General features: G+C 52.9%; 1 protein-coding gene across 2 annotated transcripts in view; it reads left to right on the plus strand.

Annotated features, from left to right (window-relative positions):
* Positions 1–13,413, plus strand: part of LRRC41 (leucine rich repeat containing 41) — a 65,832-nt gene extending 52,419 nt beyond the window's left edge. For both annotated transcript variants that reach the window (XM_077276134.1, XM_077276135.1), the window contains exon 10: positions 12,489–13,413. In XM_077276134.1, coding sequence (XP_077132249.1) covers positions 12,489–12,708 — 220 coding nt within the window. In that variant the 3' untranslated portion in view covers positions 12,709–13,413. The remainder of the gene's footprint in view (positions 1–12,488) is intronic.
* Positions 13,414–22,070: the final 8,657 nt, after the last annotated feature.

A 22,070-nucleotide genomic window follows, 5' to 3' on the forward strand; every position in this document is an offset into this window, starting at 1 on the left:
ATCTGAGCTCTCGGGAGGCAGGAACCGGTTCTGTTCTGTGCATCACTGTAGCCCCGCCACCGGCTGATATGTGTATAATGCTCCGTGTAGCTTCATCCCCAGCCGCTGCATCCTAGAATGTCAGTTGTATGAGACCCCCGGGGTTGTCGTGTCCAACCCCCTGCTCAATGCCGGAGTCACTACACCATCTCAGGCAGATGTCTGTCCGGCCTCTGTGTGAAGACTTCCATTGAAGGAGAACTCGCCACCTCTCATGGCCGCCTGTCCCACTCGCTGATCACCCTTCTAATATCTAATATGTGTCTCCTCCTTTGTTTTCTTCCATTGCTTCTTGTGTTTCCATGTGCAGATGAGAATAATGATGACCCCTCTACACTGTGACGGACCCTCAGATATTTGTAGACAGCTGTTAAGTCTCCTCTTCTCTAAACATTCCCAGATCTTCTGTGACTGATCTCTCTGGAGTAAAGGCTATAAAATATCATTTTTAATGGGGATATTAAAATGAACAATTTATTGAGTAATTATTAAGTTTCTTTGTAAATGCCTCCAATGTGCCGGACCACCCACTCTTGTCCCGGTGGTGGGTGTAGGGACGTAGCTCTTCTATCTGGATACTAGGTGACCGTATGAAGAGCGATGTTCTCAGAAAGCCGATTACAGATGGTGGAGATAGGGAATGGCTCTGATCTGTTTGATGAAATGTTGGGGACGGTCTTCCTCCTGTCTGCCGGTGAGTATCAGCGGGATTCACGGGCAGCGGTGAAGACTGCTGCATTATTAGTGTGGTTATCCTGGTTAGCGTGGCTTGGAAATGCTGTACATTACCCCCACAGTCTTCACCGCTGCCCCTGAATCCCAACATTTCATCAAACAGATCAGAGCCATTCCCTGATCTCCACCATCTGTAATCGGCTTTCTGAGAACATCGCTCTTCATACGGTCACCTAGTATCCAGATATAAGAGCTATGTCCCTACACCCACCACCGGGACAAGAGTGGGTGGTCCGGCACATTGGAGGCATTTACAAAGAAACTTAATAATTGCTCAATAAATTGTTCATTTTAATATCCCCATTAAAAATGATATTTCCAGGAATTCCTCCTGACGGCGCCATGGAGGTCGTCCTTCTTATCCTTACTGGGACAGGAACCAACGAGAGGATAGAAGGACCCTCCCATCTCCACTCCTCAGTGTCTTTTCTAAGTACCACACCAGGATGGATGCACCCAAAATTATTAATTATTCTTTATGCAAACATTGCATCACATAAAGTATAGAATTTCTCAAAAGGGAGGGAACTGTGCTGTTAGGATGGAATTCTGGAAACACAATTAGCGGTAGGTCTAATTAACGTTTTCCAGGTCATCCCTCCTCACGGCACCATGGAGAATACCAAAGTCTAGTGATCCGGGTGGTACCACTGTGTGAAGAACCTTCCTTCCGAAGGCATCCTGTCCGGCTGGGCCATGCTGCAGCTCCGGCTGGGCCATGCTGCAGCTCCGGCTGGGCCATGCTGCAGCTCCGGCTGGGCCATGCTGCAGCTCCGGCTGGGCCATGCTGCAGCTCCGGCTGGGCCATGCTTCAGCTCCGGCTGGGCCATGCTGCAGCTCCGGCTGGGCCATGCTGCAGCTCCGGCTGGGCCATGCTGCAGCTCCGGCTGGGCCATGCTGCAGCTCCGGCTGGGCCATGCTGCAGCTCCGGCTGGGCCATGCTGCAGCTCCGGCTGGGCCATGCTGCAGCTCCGGCTGGGCCATGCTGCAGCTCCGGCTGGGCCATGCTGCAGCTCCGGCTGGGCCATGCTGCAGCTCCGGCTGGGCCATGCTGCAGCTCCGGCTGGGCCATGCTGCAGCTCCGGCTGGGCCATGCTGCAGCTCCGGCTGGGCCATGCTGCAGCTCCGGCTGGGCCATGCTGCAGCTCCGGCTGGGCCATGCTGCAGCTCCGGCTGGGCCATGCTGCAGCTCCGGCTGGGCCATGCTGCAGCTCCGGCTGGGCCATGCTGCAGCTCCGGCTGGGCCATGCTGCAGCTCCGGCTGGGCCATGCTGCAGCTCCGGCTGGGCCATGCTGCAGCTCCACACACCTGATCTACAGGCGCTCCTCCTTCTCTGCCCATGAAGTGGACACTGCTCAGGTTGAATGGGCTTTTAACGTTCTAGGGGGTGGTTTCCCTTCTGCCTCGTGAACCAGCCCTATTGTGAATCTGATCCATCTCACTATTATGGATTTTGCCGCTTTTTTCCCCTTATTTTACTCCCCTATATTGGACAAACAAGTTTGAGTCCTGTCTCCAGGTAATGGATAACCGTCTGACATCTAAAGAGTGGAAGGTCTGTTCCTCAAGATTTTCGGATGCTGGCAGAAGGAAGGAAGGACAAACTCCTGATTCAGATTAGGGACAGACACAACTTTTGGGAGAAAAGCCAGCTCAAACCCAAGAACTATTCGGCCCTCGAATAGCTGAAGGTAAAGATCCCTAATAGACAGAGCCTGCAGTTCTGCTATCGTCTTGGCAGATGTAAAAGTCGCCAGAAAGGCAGATTAAATGAGCGCCTGCAAATGTCCGCGTCACTCACCGGCTCGTATGGGTGCTTGCACAGCACATTGATGACCAGTTCAAGTCCTAAGGTGAGATGGATTTCCTCACCAAGGGCTTCAATTTCTGAACAGCCCTGAAGAATCTCACTATCCAGGACTGAGCAGCTAGAGAAAAATTTAAAAAAAATACGCTCAAAGCCAGATTTTGGACTCTCCGTGTACTCGGTCTTGGTCCCTTGTGAAATCCTGCTTACAGGAAATCCAGGATTCTCCGTATGTCCGGGTGTAATGTAACGACCAAGGATCCCCCGCACTTCGCACAGAAATACTTCCAGACTTTGTTGAATATGGCCGATGATACTGGCTTCCTACTTGCCTGAACGGTAGATATAACCTTGTCAGACAAACCCCTTAGGCTATGTGCACACGTTGCGGATTCTCTGCGGATCCACAGCGTTTTTTTGCGGATCCGCAATTGATTTACAGTACAATGTTAATCAATAAGAAAAAAAAAACACTGTGCAGATGGTACGGAAAATTCCGTGCGGAAATGCTGCGGATTAAAAGTAGCATGTCACTTCTTTTTTGCGGATCTGCAGCGTTTTTGTACCCATTCCATTATAGAAATCCGCAGGGGTAAAAAAACGCTGAAAATCCGCAGCAAAAACGCTGCAGATCCGAACAAAAGACACAACAAATCCGCAGCTGCGTTTTCTGCCAAGACATGCAGAATCCGCACCAGAAATTCCTAATGCTAATCCGCAACGTGTGCACATAGCCTTAACCTCAAGACTTGCCTTTCAGGACCATGCTGAAAGGTGCTGCCTGTCTGAGCTCTGATGAAGCACTGGGCCCTAGAAGAGAAGATCTTCCCTCTGTGGGAGCAGGATAGGTTCTTCCACAGACATCTTTAGTCTTTAGCAGAGGAAACCAGCTCCGCCTTGGCCAGACTGGCACTGTATTATTCTTGCCCTTTCCTGTTGTACCTTCCTCAGCACCCTTGGAACTAAGGGAAGTGGAGGGAATGCGTAGACCAGTTTTTTGCTCCAGGACTGGGTAACGCCTCGAGCCCTGCCGGACTGTCTACGGGATTTAATGAATAGAAATTTTTGACCTTCGCATTCTCTCTGGTTGTGAAGAGGTCTATTTGTAGGGTCCCCCAGCGCTAACACAGCATATGGAACACTTCCTTGTTCAGTTCCCGCTCTGTGGGAGATATCCTCTTCCTGCTTAGGAAGTCTGCCGCCTGGTTCTGGGACCCTCCAGGTGAACCACCGATACGGACAGAACGGTTTCCTCCGCCCACGGGAAAATTTTACCTGACAGATTCTGCAGTGAGGGATGTCTTCAGCCACCCTGATGGCATAGAAAGGCCACAGTCGTCGTATTGTCCGACAGGATCCTCACATGCCTGTTTTTGACTACCGACTGGACCTGGCATAGGACCTCCCAAACCACACAGTTCCTTGTAATTTGAGGACCTGGTCTGGACTTCCAGAGTTCATGTTCCCTGGAAGAATCTTCCGGATGACCGCCCCAGCCTAGCTGGCTTGCGTTGGTAGTAACCACCACGCAGGGGGGAGAGGACCCAAAGGACTCCCCTCTGGAAGATTTCTGGAATGGTCCGCCAAACTAAGGATGTTTTTTTTACTGAGGAGAGGGGCATTATGGCATCTAGAGATAGTTGGCGTCTGTCCCAGGCTGACAAAATGGCCTCCTGGAGTCCCTGCGAATGGAACGGACTCCATACACAGGGAATGCAGGACATCATTACTCCTAGGACCCTCATCGCCTCTCTGATGGAGCAACGGCTCCCTGAAAATTGATGGATTCTGCCCCCCTATTGAGGCTTGCTTCTCCTCCAGTCGAAAGCATGTTCTTAAGTGAGGATCCAGGAGAACACCCAGGAACTTCTTCTTGGTTTCTGGCATAAGATCCGACTTCCCCCAGTTTATCTTCCAGCCCAGAGTCTGAAGCATGCAGACCGAGGTTTGACGATGCTCCATAAGCTCTCCCCTGGAGCTGGCTATGATTAGGAAGTCTTCTAGGTAGGGGACTATGATGATGTCTAAAGCTTCTCAGATAGGCCACCACTTCTGGCTCTGGCTTTGTGAAAACTCTGGGTGCTGAGGCTCAACCGAAAGGAAAACTGGTAGTAATGGACCCGACCCTGGACCCTCAGTGTGAATCTCGGGTACTGTTGACAACAGGCATGGATGGGAACATGATAATACCCGTTTTTTAAGTCCAGGGTGGACATTATTATTATTATTTATTGTTATAGCGCCATTTATTCCATGGCGCTTTACATGTGAGGAGGGGTATGCATAATAAAAACAAGTACAATATTCTTAGACAATACAAGTCATAACTGGTACAGGAGGAGAGAGGACCCTGCCCGCGAAGGCTCACAATCTACAAGGGATGGGTGAGAATACAGTAGGTGAGGATAGAGCTGGTCATGCAGCGGTTTGGTTGATCGGTGGTTACTGCAGGTTGTAGGCTTGTCGGAAGAGGTGGGTCTTCAGGCTCTTTTTGAAGGTTTCGATGGTAGGCGAGAGTCTGATGTGTTGTGGTAGAGGGTTCCAGAGTAGGGGTGATACGCGAGAGAAATCTTGTATACGATTGTGGGAAGAGGAGATAAGAGGGGAGTAGAGAAGGAGATCTTGCGAGGATCGGAGGTTGCGTGTAGGTAAGTACCGGGAGACGAGGTCACAGATGTATGGAGGAGACAGGTTGTGGATGGCTTTGTATGTCATGGTTAGGGTTTTGTACTGGAGTCTCTGGGCAATGGGGAGCCAGTGAAGGGATTGACAGTGGGGAGAGGCCGGGGAATAGCGGGGGGACAGGTGGATTAGTCGGGCAGCAGAGTTTAGAATAGATTGGAGGGGTGCGAGAGTGTTAGAGGGGAGGCCACAGAGCAGGAGGTTGCAGTAGTCAAGGCGAGAGATGATGAGGGCATGGACTAGGGTTTTTGCAGATTCTTGGTTGAGGAATGTACAGATTCGTGAAATATTTTTGAGTTGAAGTTGGCAGGAAGTGGAAAGGGCTTGGATATGTGGTTTGAAGGAGAGATCAGCGTCAAGGATTACCCCGAGGCAGCGAGCTTGTGGGACTGGAGAGAGTGGGCAGCCATGCACTGTAATGGATAGGTTCGTTGGGGGGGTCGCGTGAGATGGGGAAAGATGATGAATTCTGTTTTGTCCATTTAAGTTTCAGAAATCTAGCGGAGAAGGATGAAATAGTGGACAGACATTGAGGGATTCTGGTTAGCAGGGAGGTGATATCTGGTCCAGACATGTAGATCTGTGTGTCATCAGCATAGAGGTGATACTGGAAGCCATGAGATTCTATGAGCTGTCCCAGGCCAAAGGTGTAAATGGAGAAGAGCAGGGGCCCAAGGACTGAACCTTGTGGGACTCCGACAGATAGGGGGCGAAGTGAGGAGGTGGTGTGTGAGTGGGAGACGCTGAATGTCCAGTCTGTTAGGTATGATGAGATCCAGGATAGGGCCAAGTCTGTGATGCCAAGGGATGAGAGGGTCTGTAATAATAAGGAATGGTCCACTGTGTCAAAGGCAGCCGACAGGGTCGAGGAGGAGGAGGACAGAGTAGTGTCGCTTGCTCTTGGCGGTTAAGAGGTCATTAATGACCTTAGTTAGGGCAGTTTCAGTGGAGTGGTGTGACCGGAAGCCAGATTTTAAGCGGTCAAAGAGGGAGCAAGAAGAGAGATGGGAGGACAGTTAAAGGTAGACGTGTTGTTCCAGTAGTTTGGAGGCATAAGGGAGAAGTGATATAGGGCGATAACTAGATACAGAGGATGGGTCAAGAGAAGGCTTTTTGAGGATAGGTGTGATTGAGGCATGTTTAAAGCTTTAGGGGAAAACACCAGTTAGTGATAGGTTGAAGAGATGGGTTAGGGTTGGGATGAAAACTTTGGTGAGGTTTGGGATGAAGTGGGATGGGAGCGGGTCAAGTGCACAGGTGGTGAGATGCGTTCTTGAGAGTAGAGTGGAGAGTTGAACTTCTGTAATGGTGGAGAAGTTGGTTTTGAAGGTGGAGGGCTGGGAAGTCGGGAGGAAGGGCTCTGGGGGTTGTTGACCAAAACTGTCTCTGATGTTATCAATCTTCTGCTTGAAGAATGAGGCAAAGTCTTCAGCTGAGATGAGTGGGGAGGGAGGAGGTGCTGGGGGACGGAGGAGAGAATTGAAGGTGTTGAATAACTGTTTAGGGTTGTGAGACAGGGAGGGTATGAGAGATGAGAAGTAGGTTTGGTGGGGATTGTAGACATGGAGTGGAGAGGGAAGAGAATGTGAGAAGGTTGTGGTCAGAGAGAGGAAGAGGTGAGTTAGAGAGGTTAGATAGGGAGCAGAGGCTTGTGAAGATGAGGTCCAGTGTGTGACCATCTTTGTGAGTGGCTGCAGAAGACCATTGAGTGAGGCCGAAGGAGGAAGTGAGAGATAGAAGTTTAGTGGCAGCTGAAAGGGAAGTGTTGAAGTCGCCCATGATGATAGTGGGGATGTCCGCGGAAAGGAAATGAAGTAGCCAGGTGGTGAAGTGGTCAAAGAAGGTGGTGGCTGGCCCGGGGGACGGTAAATGACAGCCGGTTGGAGGGGGGAGTAGATGCGCACAGAGTGCACCTCAAAGGAAGGGAGGGTAACAGAGGGTGGAAGTGGGATTGGTGTGAAGGAGCAGTTATCTGACAGGAGAAAACCAACTCCTCCACCATGTTTGCTGCTGCAGCGGGGGGGGGGGGGGGGTGAGAAAGGTGGAGGCCACTGTAAGAGAGTGCAGCAGGGGAGGCTGTGTCGGAAGGGGTGAACCAGGTTTCGGTGATGGCGAGGAATGAAAGTTTGGTAGTACCAAAGAGATCATAGATGTAGGAAAGCTTGTTGCAGACAGAGCGAGCGTTCCACAGAGCTCCTGTTAGTGGGACTGGGGAAGTGGGGGCTGGGCGAATGGGTATAAGGTTAGAGAGGTTACGGAAATTTGTGATAGAAGGTGGATGGGAGGTAGAAATGACTGTGAGAATGTAGTGAGGAGGACCAGGATTTGGAGAGATATCACCAGCAGTGAGAAGGAGCAGAGATAGTGTTAGCAGGTGGGAGCAGGAGAGGGCATGAGGGGGCTGTCTGTGTTTGGAGACAGAGGATTGTATGTTAAGGAACAGTTCTGAGGAGGACGTGAGATGGATGGGGAGGATTGAAGAGGAGATGAACAGTTCCTTACTTGGTGTAGGGATTAGGGGAGGTAGCATAAAGTGAAGGATTATAGGGGTGAGAGTGAAAACAAACAAACATTGTTTACAGTGACTGTGGCCAGTTCCCTTCAGGTTCAATTCAGGTTTTAATTCTACTGTTATCTTCACACTTCTAGAACACACTTCTAGAAATCACACTGCAGACTAAAGTCATGCAGACTTTAGCTATGCAATATATGTACAACTAAGTGCGTTCAGGTGTGAAGCAGAGAGGAGCGGTCTGTGCTCATCTTGGTCAGAGAATTAAGGGTGGACCAGATGCATACAATCAAGCCTAAGTAAACAAGGTCATAAATAACACAGGGTAAGCTGGGGTGAGCTGAAATGCATACCATGAGAATGCTAGGAGCAGAGGAAAATCTGTGCAAAGCTGGGTGATGTAATATGTGCACTACATAGACAGACAGCAGGAGAGCTGGGTGGATGAACATACCTGTCGGAAGAATAGAGATGCTTGTTAGAGTGCGATGGTGGCAGGTAGCAGGGTACAGTCTGTATGCATCTTTCAGGTTTTAATTCTACTGTTATCTTCACACTTTTAGAACACACTTCTAGAAATCACACTGCAGACATCACTGCATCTTTGCCTATCGGGGACTGTGGACCTGATTGACTCCATTTTCTGTGCCTTACCCAGCGGTTCAGGGGTTTTAAATTTATTATCGTGCGACTTTCTCCAGTGGATTTTCTGACTGAAAAGAGACTTGAATAGTGGCCCCTGAACTTTTCTTCCTCGGGAATTGGGACTATTGCTCCAGTTTTTTGGAGGTCCTGATAGGCAGGGCGGCGTACGGGAGCTGGGAATTTGTTAGAACGAACCTTTCTGGCGGGATATGGGTAAGCTCTATCCTGTAGCCTGAGGAGATTACTCCTAGTACCCACTGATTTTCTAAAATCACCCGCTAAGTATGACCTCAGTTGTCCTACTCTCATGATGTCATTGCGTCCCTGACCCAGAGCTTGAGCTAAAGATCAAGCCCTTATCCCTACCACCTTTGGTTTAGCTCCACCTGCCCGATTTTCCCTTCCCTTTGTAGGCTAATCTCTGGGATGGTTGGGGTCTACAAAAGGGTTGGTATTTTTTTAGGCTTATCCTATGGGAACCCCTTCTTCATGTCAGATGCCTTCTCTAGAATTTGATCCAGACCAAACACTCTAGCACCCGAGAAGGGAATAGAACATAGTTTATTCTTAGATTGTGTATCCCCAGACCACATCTTTAACCAAATGTCCCGCAGGTGAGCATTAGATAAGGTCCGATTCCTGGCAGCGAATCTGATGGACTCTGCAGATGCGTCAGCCATAAACCTTGTAGCTAGTTTAAGTAGCAGAAGGGATTTCTGGATAACTTCCCTGGGAGTTTTACTCTTCCAGTGTTCCTCTAGGTCATCGACCCATAGGTGCATGGACCTAGTGACCGAGGTCGCTGCTATGCTGACTCGTATTATGGCTGCTGACGTCTCCCAGGTTCTTTACAGGAGGCCATCTGCTTTCCGATTCATCAGCTCCTTGAGACTTGAATCTTCAAATGGGATTGAAGTCCTTTTCGCCACCTTGGCTACAAGGACATCGATTTTCGGAATGTCCTTCAGTTCGAAGGGCAGGCAAAGTCTTTTAAAGTCTTGGAATCCACCCACTCCACTGCTTTTTCACAGCATCCTCCCACTCCTCCATGATCATGGTGCTGATGTGACCGTTAACAGGGTAGCGGTTTCTCTGGGATCTTAAACCGCTGAACATCTCGTCCTGTATAGAGTGAGATTTCTGGGTTTCCTCCACTTGCATATTACTCCTAATTGCACAGAGGAGCTCGTCCATATCCTAGGAAGAGATATCTCTTCCCCTGTTCTAGAGGGTCTGCAAACACTTCTCCCTCTTGCTCCTGGTCGTACCTGCCGGAGTGCACATCTTCCTCAGAGCTCAAGTCTTCCTCGGAGCTCAGCTTCATCTTCCACCTTGGCCTTTTAGCACGAGGCCCATCCTGAGGCTGACTGTGAGGCGTGTGTATAAAGTAAGGCTACGTTCACATTTGCGGCCAGCGCCGCAGCGTCGGGCGCCGCAGCGGCGCCGCATGCGTCATGCGCCCCTATATTTAACATGGGGGCGCATGGACATGCGGCGCACTTGCGTTTTGCGCCGCATGCGTCGCTGCGGCGCCCGCGTCGGGGCGCAGAGGACGCAGCAAGTTGCATTTTTGCTGCGTCCAAATTCAATGAAAAAAACGACGCATGCGGCGCAAAACGCAGCGTTGTGCATGCGTTTTGCTGCGTTTTTGTTTGCGTTGTGCGCTGCGGCGCCGACGCTGCGGCGCACAACGCAAATGTGAACGTAGCCTTAGACGGAATTAGAGCCCTGAACCTCTCCCCTGATGATGGCTCTCATAGCCGTTAACAGAGATGATTGCTCCTCCCTGATGACTTTGGAGGTGCAGGTCTCGCATAGCTGCTTTAACCAGGTATCCGGTAATTTAATGCTGCAGCGCATCTCCTCTATTTACCTGCCTTTTTGCCGTCCCTTTTAGGTGCCGTAAAGGTGGATGCTCCCCCTAAAATAGCACCGTGTCTGCAAATTGAGATACTGATTTGGCTTTTATCCTAAGTCATATTGCACGACTCGTTACAGGGTTGATTGTGACTTGTAGGATCGCTACTTCCAACAGGTGGCGCTATAGAGTTTAAGTCCTCTTTTTCTCTGAAGAGGCAATTTGCATATTAAACCCCCCTAAAATACACAGAGTATATGCTATGCGTTTTTGTAGGGTCAGGGAATATACCCACTATCAGACACCTACTCACGTGCCCCTGGGTTTGTCAGCCACAGCCTCTGCTTTGCCTGAATCCTCCATGCTGAGCATACAGTAGTGCAGCGATGCAGGCAAGCAGTAGCGCATGTATACAATACCGCCTGATGAGGTACTGCCTGGTCCCTGCTTGTATCCTGCATTCCACTGTGGAACGTACACTGACCGTGAACTCGAAAGTGGTCTGCCTAGCCGCAGTGATGATGCCACTGGATGCAGATGCCGGAGCTGAGAGCCCCCCAGGGAGGAATCTGCTCTCAACTTGGGAGCAGTGCTCGACTGGGTAGGCTGAGGAACACCGGTGTCTGCCACTGACCGCTTAACAGCGGGAAGGAAGAGGCAGGGCCCCCGATCCCGCTGAGTCTGTTCCAGGTACGATCAGGGATATACGCTGGAGCTCTTCTCTCGCCATCCCCATCCTCGCCGGGACAGGAAAGACACTGAGGGGTGGAGATGGGAGGGTCTTTTTATCCTCTCGTTTCCTGTCCCAGCGAGGATAAGGACGTCCTCCATGGTGCTGTCAGGATGGATTACCAGTAGGTCTAATTACCGTTTTATACCCTTTACCTGAATTGGATTAGTCAGTGAAAAACTGATATATTTTTGGAGGAATCGTATTTATCTACTTGCAATCAGTTTCTAAATATTCCCAGATCCTTTAACCGTTCCTCGTAGGACATACTTTGCAGAGCGGTCACTATCCTGGTCGCTCTTCTCTGGACTTGCTCCAGTTTGTTGATGTCTTTTTTACAATGTGATACCCAGAACTGGACACAATATCCAGATGAGGCCTGACCAAGGAGGAGTAGAGGACAATAATGACTTCACGTGATCTAGACTCTATGCTTCTCTTAATAAATCCTAGAACTGTTTGCCTGTTTTGCTGCAGCATCACACTGTTGACTCATGTGCAGACTGTGATCTATTAGTATACCGAAGTCTTTTTCACACGTGTTCTTCCTTAGTTCTACTATTCCTCCCATTCTGTAAATGTTTTATTTTTCTTACCCAGATGTAGGATCTTGCATTTCTCCCTGGTCAATCCCTCTCTATTATTTACTGTCCTTAGTTCAGGCTTATCTAGATCCTTCTGAATCCTTTCTGTCTTCTCTAGTGTTAGCTATCCCTCCTAGCTTTGCATCATCTACAAATTTGATTAGTTACCTTCAGTTCCCTTATCTAGATCATTGATAAAAATGTTAAACACTGGGGCCGGGACAGAGCCTTGTGGTACCCCACTTGTAACACTGGGGCCAGGACAGAGCCTTGTCGTCCCCACTTGTAATACTGGGCCAGGACAGAGCCTTGTGGTACTCCAGTTAAAACATTCTTCAAATTGGATGTGCAGCCATTTATTATCACTCTTTGAGTACGATCACTGAGCCAGTTATGAATCCACCTAAACGTAGCCTTGTCAATTCCATACTTGGTCATTTTCTCAGTAAGGATAGTATGAGATACTTTATCAAATGCTTTGCTGAAGTCGAGATTACCTATACTGCATTTCCCTGATCCACCCAGTGATTCAATCACAGAAGGAAATTACATGAGCCTGGATGACTTGTTTGCTACAAACCCATGCTGGTTCCGGTTAATTACTGCATTCTTATGCAAGTACTTACATACATACTGTGTAATAATTTGTTCACAGGTCATTTCTGGTATAGAAGTAAGGCTCACTGTCCTGTAATTTCCTGGTTCCATCTTCTTTCCAGATAGGGACAACATTTGCCCTTCTCCAATATTCTGGGACTTCTCCTGTTCTCCAGTATTTTTCAGAGATTCTGGCTAGTAGTTCTGTAGTTTCCTCTGTTCTTTCAGTACACTATCTGTATAATGCTCCGCCCCTGGCTGATATGTGTATAACGCTCTGTGTCACTTGTCTTTTCAGCTCTAACTGCATTAAGCCGGATGGGCTGCTGCGATTCGCTCAGAAGTTGGAGGGATGTGGGAAGATGAAGCTGCAGCAGCTGTCTGTCTCCCAGAACTTGTTGGATCGGGACCCTGTGCTCACGCAGGAGGCGCTGCAGTCCCTGGCGGGCATCTGTTACGTGGTCAGTGACGGCTGGGACTCCGGGCAGGCCTTCGCCGATCACATCAGTGTCATGTGAGCGCGCCACTCATCGTCCAACCACCACAGGGTGCTGCAAGCGGGTTACTGGACTGCAGGACGGCCGCCGAGCACATCCGCGTCATGTGAGGGCCCCACTCAACGTCCGGCCACCATGGGGCAGCTGCATGCGGGTTACTGGACTGCAGGACGGCCGCAAATCATGACTCAGTCACCAATCGCTGCAGTGTAGTGGGTAGGAGTCTGGGTCTTAGCCCTGAGAAGATGTATGATAATGTTTGGCTGTCATAATGCTCAAAACGGCTGGACTTGGTTTGCACAGTCGCTCTGTGCTGACAGAATCCCTTTAAGGATCAGCAGCAACCCCCGTCTGCTTGTGGCTGAGGACGTGCGGCTCCTCATTCATGTTTTCGAGCACTATAGCTGTGGGCTTGTTGCACGGTTTGGGGCTGGAGGGTGAGATCCACCCACTCTGGTGTCCAGCCCTGTGCAGAGCAATGTGTCTCCATAGCGACCAACCACACCCAGCCCTGCGCAGTCAGCATCGCATGGGTCGATCTCTTCCCTGCAGCCTCACAAATCTGGGAAGATTTCCTTCTGGCTCTGTCTGTTGCCATGTTTACACAGAAGGCTGCAGAGGAGCTGTACACCTTTATTTTAGGGTGGTGACCCCATGAAGTGTCATTCACCCTTCCTGTGATGCAATAGATGACAATAATAAAGAGGATTGCATTGCCGAGGGCGACCACCTGGCAGAGTGCGGCCTCTCACCCCCCACCTGGCGGGGCGCAGCCTAACTCCAACACCCTGTAAAGGAAACCCAGTTCCTCCCACTTCACCAATCCGTGACGTAACTACCAGGCACAGCTTTCCGGCGCCCCCTTTGTCTCTCAGGTCAATAAGGGAACTGCACCTAGAGCAAATGGCCGCCGGGGAGACTGCCCTGTTACCCACGCTGGGTATTCTAAGATTCGCAATCAGAATAAAAGGATCAGCCCAAAATTAATTCATGGTTTAATTGCCTTAAGGGCGCACTAGGTGATTACAAGAAATATACAGTAAGAATATACCAATAGTTACAGTCAGAGTAAAATATAACAATAATAATACAAGGCTTAGAGGTATAAAGCTGGAGGTCAATTTACCAGGTTAAAGGTCACTTGGAGGCCAGAGAGCTCTGCGTTCCACAGGTACAAGACTTAGTTGCCGGGCAGCCCCCAAAAAGCGTGTGCTTGCTCCCCTCTGGCTGGCATATGCCCTCTTCCTTATTTCATCATCATCTTCTTCGGTTGTGTCTCACTCTACAAATGTCCTCAGCTCTTAAACCTTCTGTGTCCCTCCGGGCTAGCAATTTCCACCCCTCAGCTTCTCTGCAAAATCTGTTCCCAATATCTACTAAATAGAATGACTTCTCTCAGGATGATCGGATCAGTACACGGGCGGTACCAGCGCGTGTGGTTTGTTCTGCCGGTCGTACAGGGATCAAACCTGGACCAATTCGGTCGCTGTGGGAGGCTGATCTCTATATCTCAGGTTCCAGAACTCTCACAGACCCGGGAGTTGCACTGTCAGATGCGCAATTCCTTCAGGGAGATGAGGATATTTTTTATGAGCCTGTACCTTGGACGACGCGTCCATAATTCATGATTTCATGTTGGAGATGGTTTGGCTGGGACGACAATAGACTCGTCCTCCTTTAGCCACCTGACATGCGTGCTTTAATTGAGCCCCCAGGCACCTTTATGCCCCCTGCTGGCGTGGCTTCCTCACTCAAGCTTTGAAGTGCTATCTGCCGGCTACACTGGCCTAGTCCACTACCACACTAAAAGGTCTTCATTCAGGTAGGGGAAAAGGTGGGGGCCAGGAGTGCTCATCCCTGCAGATGTGTGACCAGGTGAGTTCTGATATGGGACAAAATGGAGTCTCGCCAATCTCTGTTAGCATGCCCCGTATCCAAGATGGCGGCTGCTCGCTCATCACACCTCCCTGCTTTAGAGGGCGCTAGGGGGCATCACATTCCTGTGTTCCCCCATGCGCCCTTCCGCACCTTCTTGCCGGGACAACCCATCAGCGTTACCTTGGTCTCTGCCTCTTCGGTGGCGAATGGTGAAGTGATACTGCTGGAGAGCGAGGCTCCAGCGTAGCAACCTCCCATTCGTCCCAGAGACCGAGTGTAACCAGCTGAGGGTTGTGGTCTGTTTCCACGGTTAAGTGGCGTCCGTACAAGTATGGCTGCAGGACCCATACAAGTGCCAGACATTCCTTCTCCATCGTGGAATAGGACACTTCCCTCAGCTGGAGTTTCCGGCTCAGGTACAAAACGGGGTCTTCATGTCACGTAGTGTCGACCTGGCTGAGCACAGCACCGAGGCCAAAGTCGCTGGCGTCGGTCTGTACTACGAACGGCCGCGTGAAGTCAGCAGCCTGTAGTACGGGAGAGCTAGAAAGGGCGGCTTTGAGCGCCTGGAAGGCTGTCCCGCAGGCGACTGTCCAGTCGACTGCGACGGGCAGCTTCTTCTTGGTGAGGTCCATTAGGGCTTGGCCAGGGTGCTATAGTGTGGAACAAACCTCCTATAGTACCCGGCAGTCCCCAAGAAGGACATCACCTGCTTCTTGGTTCTGGGGGAGGGCGGGGAGGGTGAGGAGGTGATGGCATCCACCTTCCCGGGCTCTGGCTTCAGAACTCCTCCACCTACCCGGTGTCCCAGGTAGTGGACCTCACTCATACCCAGCTCGCATTTTTCTGGCTTAATGGTCAAGCCTGCTCTCTGGATCCGCCCAAGCACCTGCGCCAGGTGCTCTAGGTGATCCTCCCAGGTGGGACTGAAGATGGCAATGTCATCCAGGTACGCGGCCGCATACCCTTCCAGTCCCTTGAGCAGCGTGTTGACCATCCGCTGAAAAGTGGCAGGGGCATCGCCGTGGACTCGTACAGTCCAAATGGGGTGATAAAGGCAGAGCGTTCCTGTGCCTTACGGGTCAGGGGAATCTGCCAATATCCCCTGCTCAGGTCCATGATGGTCAGGTACTTGGCCCCGGCCAGCTGATCGAGCAGGTCATCGATGCACGGCATTGGGTACGCATCGGTGACCGTCACAGTGCTGAGCCCCCGGTAGTCCACGCAGAACCGCGTAGTTCGGTCCTTTTTAGGGACAAGGACTACAGTCGAAGCCCACGCGCTGTTGGATGCTTGAATCACCCCCAGCTTCAGCATCTCGTCTATCTCTTGGCGCATGTGCTGCTGCACCTCGAGAGAGACCCGATATGCTGAACACCGGATCGGGGGGTGATTGCCGGTGTCCACCTCATGGACGGCTGCCTCAGTCCTTCCGGGCAGGCTGCTGCACAGCCCCCGAAAGGGGTGTAGGGTGACCCCCAGCTGGGAACGTTAGTCCTCCGAGAGCTGGTTGCCAACCCCCACATCCTCGATGGATCCACCTGCCTGGGCTTGGGTGAGCAGAGCCAGGAGAGTTTCTACCTCACCTTCCTCAGGAAGGTTACACACTGGGTGGGCACAAGCCTCCTGCTCATGATGGCCCTTCATCATGTTCACGTGGAAGGCCTTCCTCCTTCCACGGGCGTGGTCCAGGGTGACCAGATAGGTGACAGCGTTGAGCTACTGGTGCACGAGGTATGGACCCTCCCAGGCCGCCTGAAGCTTGTTTTGTGGGACGGGGACCAGTACCCACACCTTTTGACCCACTTGGTAGGTCCTCTCACAAGCATTCTGGTCGTACCACCGCTTCTGTTTCAGCTTGGGCCTGGGCCATATTGTCATGCACCAGCCACGTCAAGGACGTCATTCTGTCCCGGAAGCGCACGGCATACTCAATGACCGACACTCCCGGGGTGGCCAAATCTCCTTCCCATGCTTCCTTCACCAGGGCAAGGGGCCCCCGTACACGTCACCCATACAGGAGCTCAAAGGGGGAGAACCCCGTTGAGGCCTGTGGAACCTCCCGGTAGGCAAATAGGTGTGGCAGATACCGCTCTGTCTCTCCCTTGGGAGTCGACCAACATCTTAAGCATCTGCTTTAGGGTGCCATTGAACTGCTCACACAGGCCCTTGGTCTGTGGGTGATACGGGCTGGCTACCAGATGTTGCACCTGTATCTGCTTACAGAGAGACTCCATCAGCTGGGACATGAACTGGGTCCCTCGGTCGGTGAGCATTTCCTGGGGAAACCCCACTCTGGAGAAGATCTCCAGTTAGGCAGTGGCCACTTTGTCAGCCCGAATGGAGGACAAAGCTACCGCCTCCGGGTACCGGTTGGCATAGTCCACTACCGTTAATATGAAGCATTTTCCGGAGCGGCTGGCAGTGGACAGAGGTCCGATGAAATCCACAGCCACCCTCAAGAAAGGCTCTTCAATGATGGGCAGAGTTGCCAGTGGGGCTTTGGGGCGCCGCCCCGCCTTCCCCATCCTCTGACAGGTGTCACGAACGGCAGTAGGCAATAACCTCAGTCCTCATTCCAGGCCAGTAGAAATGCTGCGCTAGCCTGGCCCTGGTTTTAGCGATCCCTAAGTGTCCAGCCATGGGAATCTCGTGTGTTATCCGCAACAATTCCGCCCTGAACGGATAGGGTACCACTAACTGTCGGCCCCTGGGCTACGACTCCGGTGAACCCTGCTGGACCGTTACCCAGTACAGCCGTCCCTGGTCCCAAGACCACCCGCTCGCAGTCTAATTCCTTGGGAGGCTGTGCCGCCTGCTACTTGAGAGCTTCCAACGCTGGCTGAAATCCCTGACTTGATGTGGCGAGAATGGATGACACTGCCACATCCGCTGTCAGCTCCCCGAGATCTGTCTCCTGGCCGCTGTCTGACTCGGCAGCCACTTGGTCGGAGAGGGGAAAGCAGTCGGACCTCTGCGAGGCTCCTTGGGCTCCCACTCCGGGTGATAGCGGCCACGACCTCTGTGCCCATGGGTAGTGCCTGCTTCCCCCCGGCCCCTGACCAAGTCGCTGGGTCAGGCAGACTTCCCTGACATCCCGGATGTGGGGAACTCCTGCCCTGGGGTCTTACCTGGTGGCTCCTCTCCCGGGATGCCCCCTCCCCCCATGGCCTGTTCCTCTTCCTGCAGGGGCCTTAGACTCAGCAGGCTGGATTCACTTAGGGGCCCCACATTCCCCATAGCAGCCCCTCCCTCCACCTCTGAGCTCTCCCCACCAGTCCTCACTGTGAGCCCTGTGTGTGGGGTGTCAGTGTATGGAGTACCCTCAGGGTTCACTCCCTCCACTGTTGGAGGTACATTCAACACATCAACATTCACAGTAGAGTCATGGCATTCTTGGGGAACCGAACTTGGGGGTTAATTGGCCACATACTAGAACACTAGCCGCCCCAGATCGGTTCCAAGTAACACATTGGCAGGAATATTTGGCGTTACTACCACCTCCCGGCACCCCCAGTTCAAAAACACCTTTGCGACAAGCAGCGCCGGTTCCACACCTCCAATTCCGGAGACGGAAAGGGTTTTCCCCGGCACCAAGTCTTGAGGCGACACCACCTCAGGACGTACCAGGGTTCGTTCAGCGCCTGTGTCCCGCAGTCCTATGACCGCTGAGCGGCCGATGGTGATGGGTTGGTAATTATCCAGGGACCTCTCACAACCCCTTCCCACACATAAAACAGTGGACGGGGACAGGGATGGGGCCTTATGACAATGGGGACACGCAGCCTTGAAGTGTCCCGGCTGATTACAGTGATGACATCTGGGTTCTGCTCCTGGCTTGGAGGGCAGCAGGGGGGTATACCCATTGCACTCTGAGGGCTGGGGAAACGGGCAGGATTGGGCTTACCCCCCTCTCCAGGTACTGCTGGCAGGCTTCTTCGGCTCAGGCGCCCTGTTATTGGCATACTCGTCTGCCAGGGCGGCTGTAGCAGAAGCCCCCTTTGGTTTCCGGTCACGGAGGAACTGCTGGAGGTCCTCTGGGCAGTTCCACAAGAACTGCTCCGTGACGAACAGTTCCTGGACCTTCTGGCGGGTGGTGAGCGCTAGACCCGAGATCCAGTGCTCTGCAGCTCTCAGCAACGCCCGCATGTGGTCGGTCCAGGTGTCCTTTGGACCCTGCTGCAGGCTCCGGAACTTCTTGCGGTAGGACTCCGGGGTGAGGTTGTAGTGCTGTAGTCCTGCTCCGCCCCGGCAGGTAAGTCCCGCAAAACTTCCAGGGACTTACCCCTCAAACGGGGGGTCAGGTATCTTGCCCACTGATCCGGGGCCAGATGGTGTTGGAGGCAGGTCCTTTCACAGGCCAGCAGGAAGGAATCCAGGTCCCCATCCTTCTCAAGCAGAGGGAAGTCCTTGGCCTGGACTTTGGAAGCCCTGGACTCTGGTGGTGCTGGGGCGTCCAGCGGGAGCCCGTGTTGAGCCATCTCAAGTCGGTGTCGGCACTCCGCTGCTCTCTCTCTGCCACTGCTTGCTCTGCAGCTTTCTCTGCCAGGTCCACTGCTTCACGGCGTTCTGCCTCAGCTGCTTTCTCTGCAGCCGCCGTGAGTTTCACATAGGCGTCTTCATTACCCGCCTCGAGATGTGCCACTGCCGCTGCAACACGGGCCGCTGATGTGGAAAGGCTGGGGCGGGTAGTCCCTTGCTGGACTAAGCACGGGTGGCTGGCTCCTCGGGGAGTCCGGGCTGAGCTCCCCCTCGCCTTGAACGGTACTGTCCACCACCACCTCCTCATCGACCATAGCACTGGCCTGCGCCCTCACTGCACTCCTGGTGCCATCCACCATCTTTGGAACCTCTGGTTACTGACACAGCTGTAACCCTGACCTTGCACACAACTTATTATATCTACATTCTGACCGTCTAGTGCTGGGCTGACCTTAAGACCCCAGCAGTGAAAGTTACCACTGGTAGTCTTTAGTGTCTGGGAGTAGGGGTCCCACGCACACTATTACTCTAATCCCACCAATGTGAAGGAAACCCGGTTCCTCCCACGTCACCAATCCATGATGTAACTACCAGGCACAGCTCTCCAGCACCCCCTTTGTCTCTCAGGTCAATAAGGGAACTGCACCTAGAGCAAATAACCGCCGGGGAGACTGCCCTGTTACCCACGCTGGGTATTCTAAGATTCGCAATCAGAGTAAAAGGATCAGCCCAAAATTAATTCATGGTTTAATTGCCTTAAGGGCGCACTAGGTGATTACAAGAAATATACAGTAAGAATATACCAACAGTTACAGTCAGTAAAATATAACAATCATAAGACAAGGCTTAGAGGTATAAAGCTGGAGGTCAATTTATCAGGTCGGAGGTCGCTTGTGGAAACCGGGGGGCTCAGCGTTCCGCAGGTCCATGACGTAGTTGCCGGGCAGCCCCCAGAAAGCGTGTGCTTGCTCCCTTCTGGCTGGCATATGCCCTCTTCCTTATTTCATCATCTTCGGTTGTGTCTCACTCTCCAAGTGTCCTCAGCTCTTAATCCTTCTGTGTCCCTCCCCCCTGTATCTGGGTGGGCTAATAATCTCCACCCCTCTGCTTCCCTGCAAAATCTGTTCCCAATATCTACTAAATAGAATGACTTCTCAGCATGATCGGATCAGTACACGGGCGGTACCAGCGCGTGTGGTTTGTTCTGCCGGTCGTACAGGGATCAAACCTGGACCTATTCAGTCCCTGTGGGAGGCTGATCTCTATATCTCAGGTTCCAGAACTCCCACAGACCCGGGAGTTGCACTGTCAGATGCGCAATTCCTTCAGGGCGATGAGGATATTTTTTATGAGCCTGTACCTCGGACGATGCGTCGATAATTCATGATTTCATGTTGGAGACGGTTTGGCTGGAACAACAATAGACGTGTCCTCCTGTAGGCACCTTTATGCCCCCTGCTGGCGTGGCTTCCTCACTCAAGCTTTGAAGTGCTATCTGCCGGCTACACTGGCCTAGTCCATTACCACACTAAAAGGTCTTCATTCAGGTAGGGGAAAAGGTGGGGGCCAGGAGTGCTCATCCCTGCAGATGTGTGACCAGGTGAGTTCTGATATGGGACAAAATGGAGCCACGCCAATCTCTGTTAGTATGCCCCGTATCCAAGATGGCGGCTGCTCCCTCATCACACCCCCCCCAGTCACCACCCGGCGGGGCGCGGCCTAACCCCACCACACACACACAGGTCACCACCTGGCGGGGCGCGGCCTAACCCCCAACATACACACACCGGTCACCACCTGGCGGGGTGGAGCCTAACCCCCACACACCGGTCACCACCTGGCGGGATAAAGCCTAACCCCAACACACACACCGGTCACCACCTGGCGGGATGGAGCCTAACCCCAACACACACACACACACCGGTCACCACCTGGTGGGGCCCAGCCTAGCCCCAACACACACCGGTCACCACCTGGCGGGGCCCAGCCTAGCCCCAACACACACACCGGTCACCACCTGGCGGGGCCCAGCCTAGCCCCAACACACACACCGGTCACCACCTGGCGGGGCGGAGCCTAACCCCAACACACACACCGGTCACCACCTGGCGGGGTGGAGCCTAACCCCAACACACACACACACACACACACACACACACCGGTCACCACCTGGCGGGGTGGAGCCTAACCCCAACACACACACACACACACCGGTCACCACCTGGCGGGGCCCAGCCTAGCCCCAACACACACACCGGTCACCACCTGGCGGGGTGGAGCCTAACCCCAACACACACACCGGTCACCACCTGGCGGGGTGGAGCCTAACCCCAACACACACACACACACACACACACACACACCGGTCACCACCTGGCGGGGTGGAGCCTAACCCCAACACACACACACACACCGGTCACCACCTGGCGGGGTGGAGCCTAACCCCAACACACACACACACACACCGGTCACCACCTGGCGGGGTGGAGCCTAACCCCAACACACACACACACACACCGGTCACCACCTGGCGGGGTGGAGCCTAACCCCAACACACACACACACCGGTCACCACCTGGCGGGGCCCAGCCTAGCCCCAACACACACACCGGTCACCACCTGGCGGGGTGGAGCCTAACCCCAACACACACACCGGTCACCACCTGGCGGGGTGGAGCCTAACCCCAACACACACACCGGTCACCACCTGGCGGGGTGGAGCCTAACCCCAACACACACCGGTCACCACCTGGCGGGGTGGAGCCTAACCCCAACACACACACACACACACACCGGTCACCACCTGGCGGGGCCCAGCCTAGCCCCAACACACACACACCGGTCACCACCTGGCGGGGTGGAGCCTAACCCCAACACACACACCGGTTACCACCTGGCGGGGCGCGGCTTAACCCCAACAACACCCCGTCCCTCTCCTGGCGGGGTGCAGCCTAACTCTTCCCCATCCCCCCTCTCCTGGGTGTATGTACACGTGTAGTTGTAGGGATGAGATGCACACAGCT

This window comes from Ranitomeya variabilis, chromosome 8 (genome assembly GCF_051348905.1).
Source record: "Ranitomeya variabilis isolate aRanVar5 chromosome 8, aRanVar5.hap1, whole genome shotgun sequence".
Taxonomy (NCBI): domain Eukaryota; kingdom Metazoa; phylum Chordata; class Amphibia; order Anura; family Dendrobatidae; genus Ranitomeya; species Ranitomeya variabilis.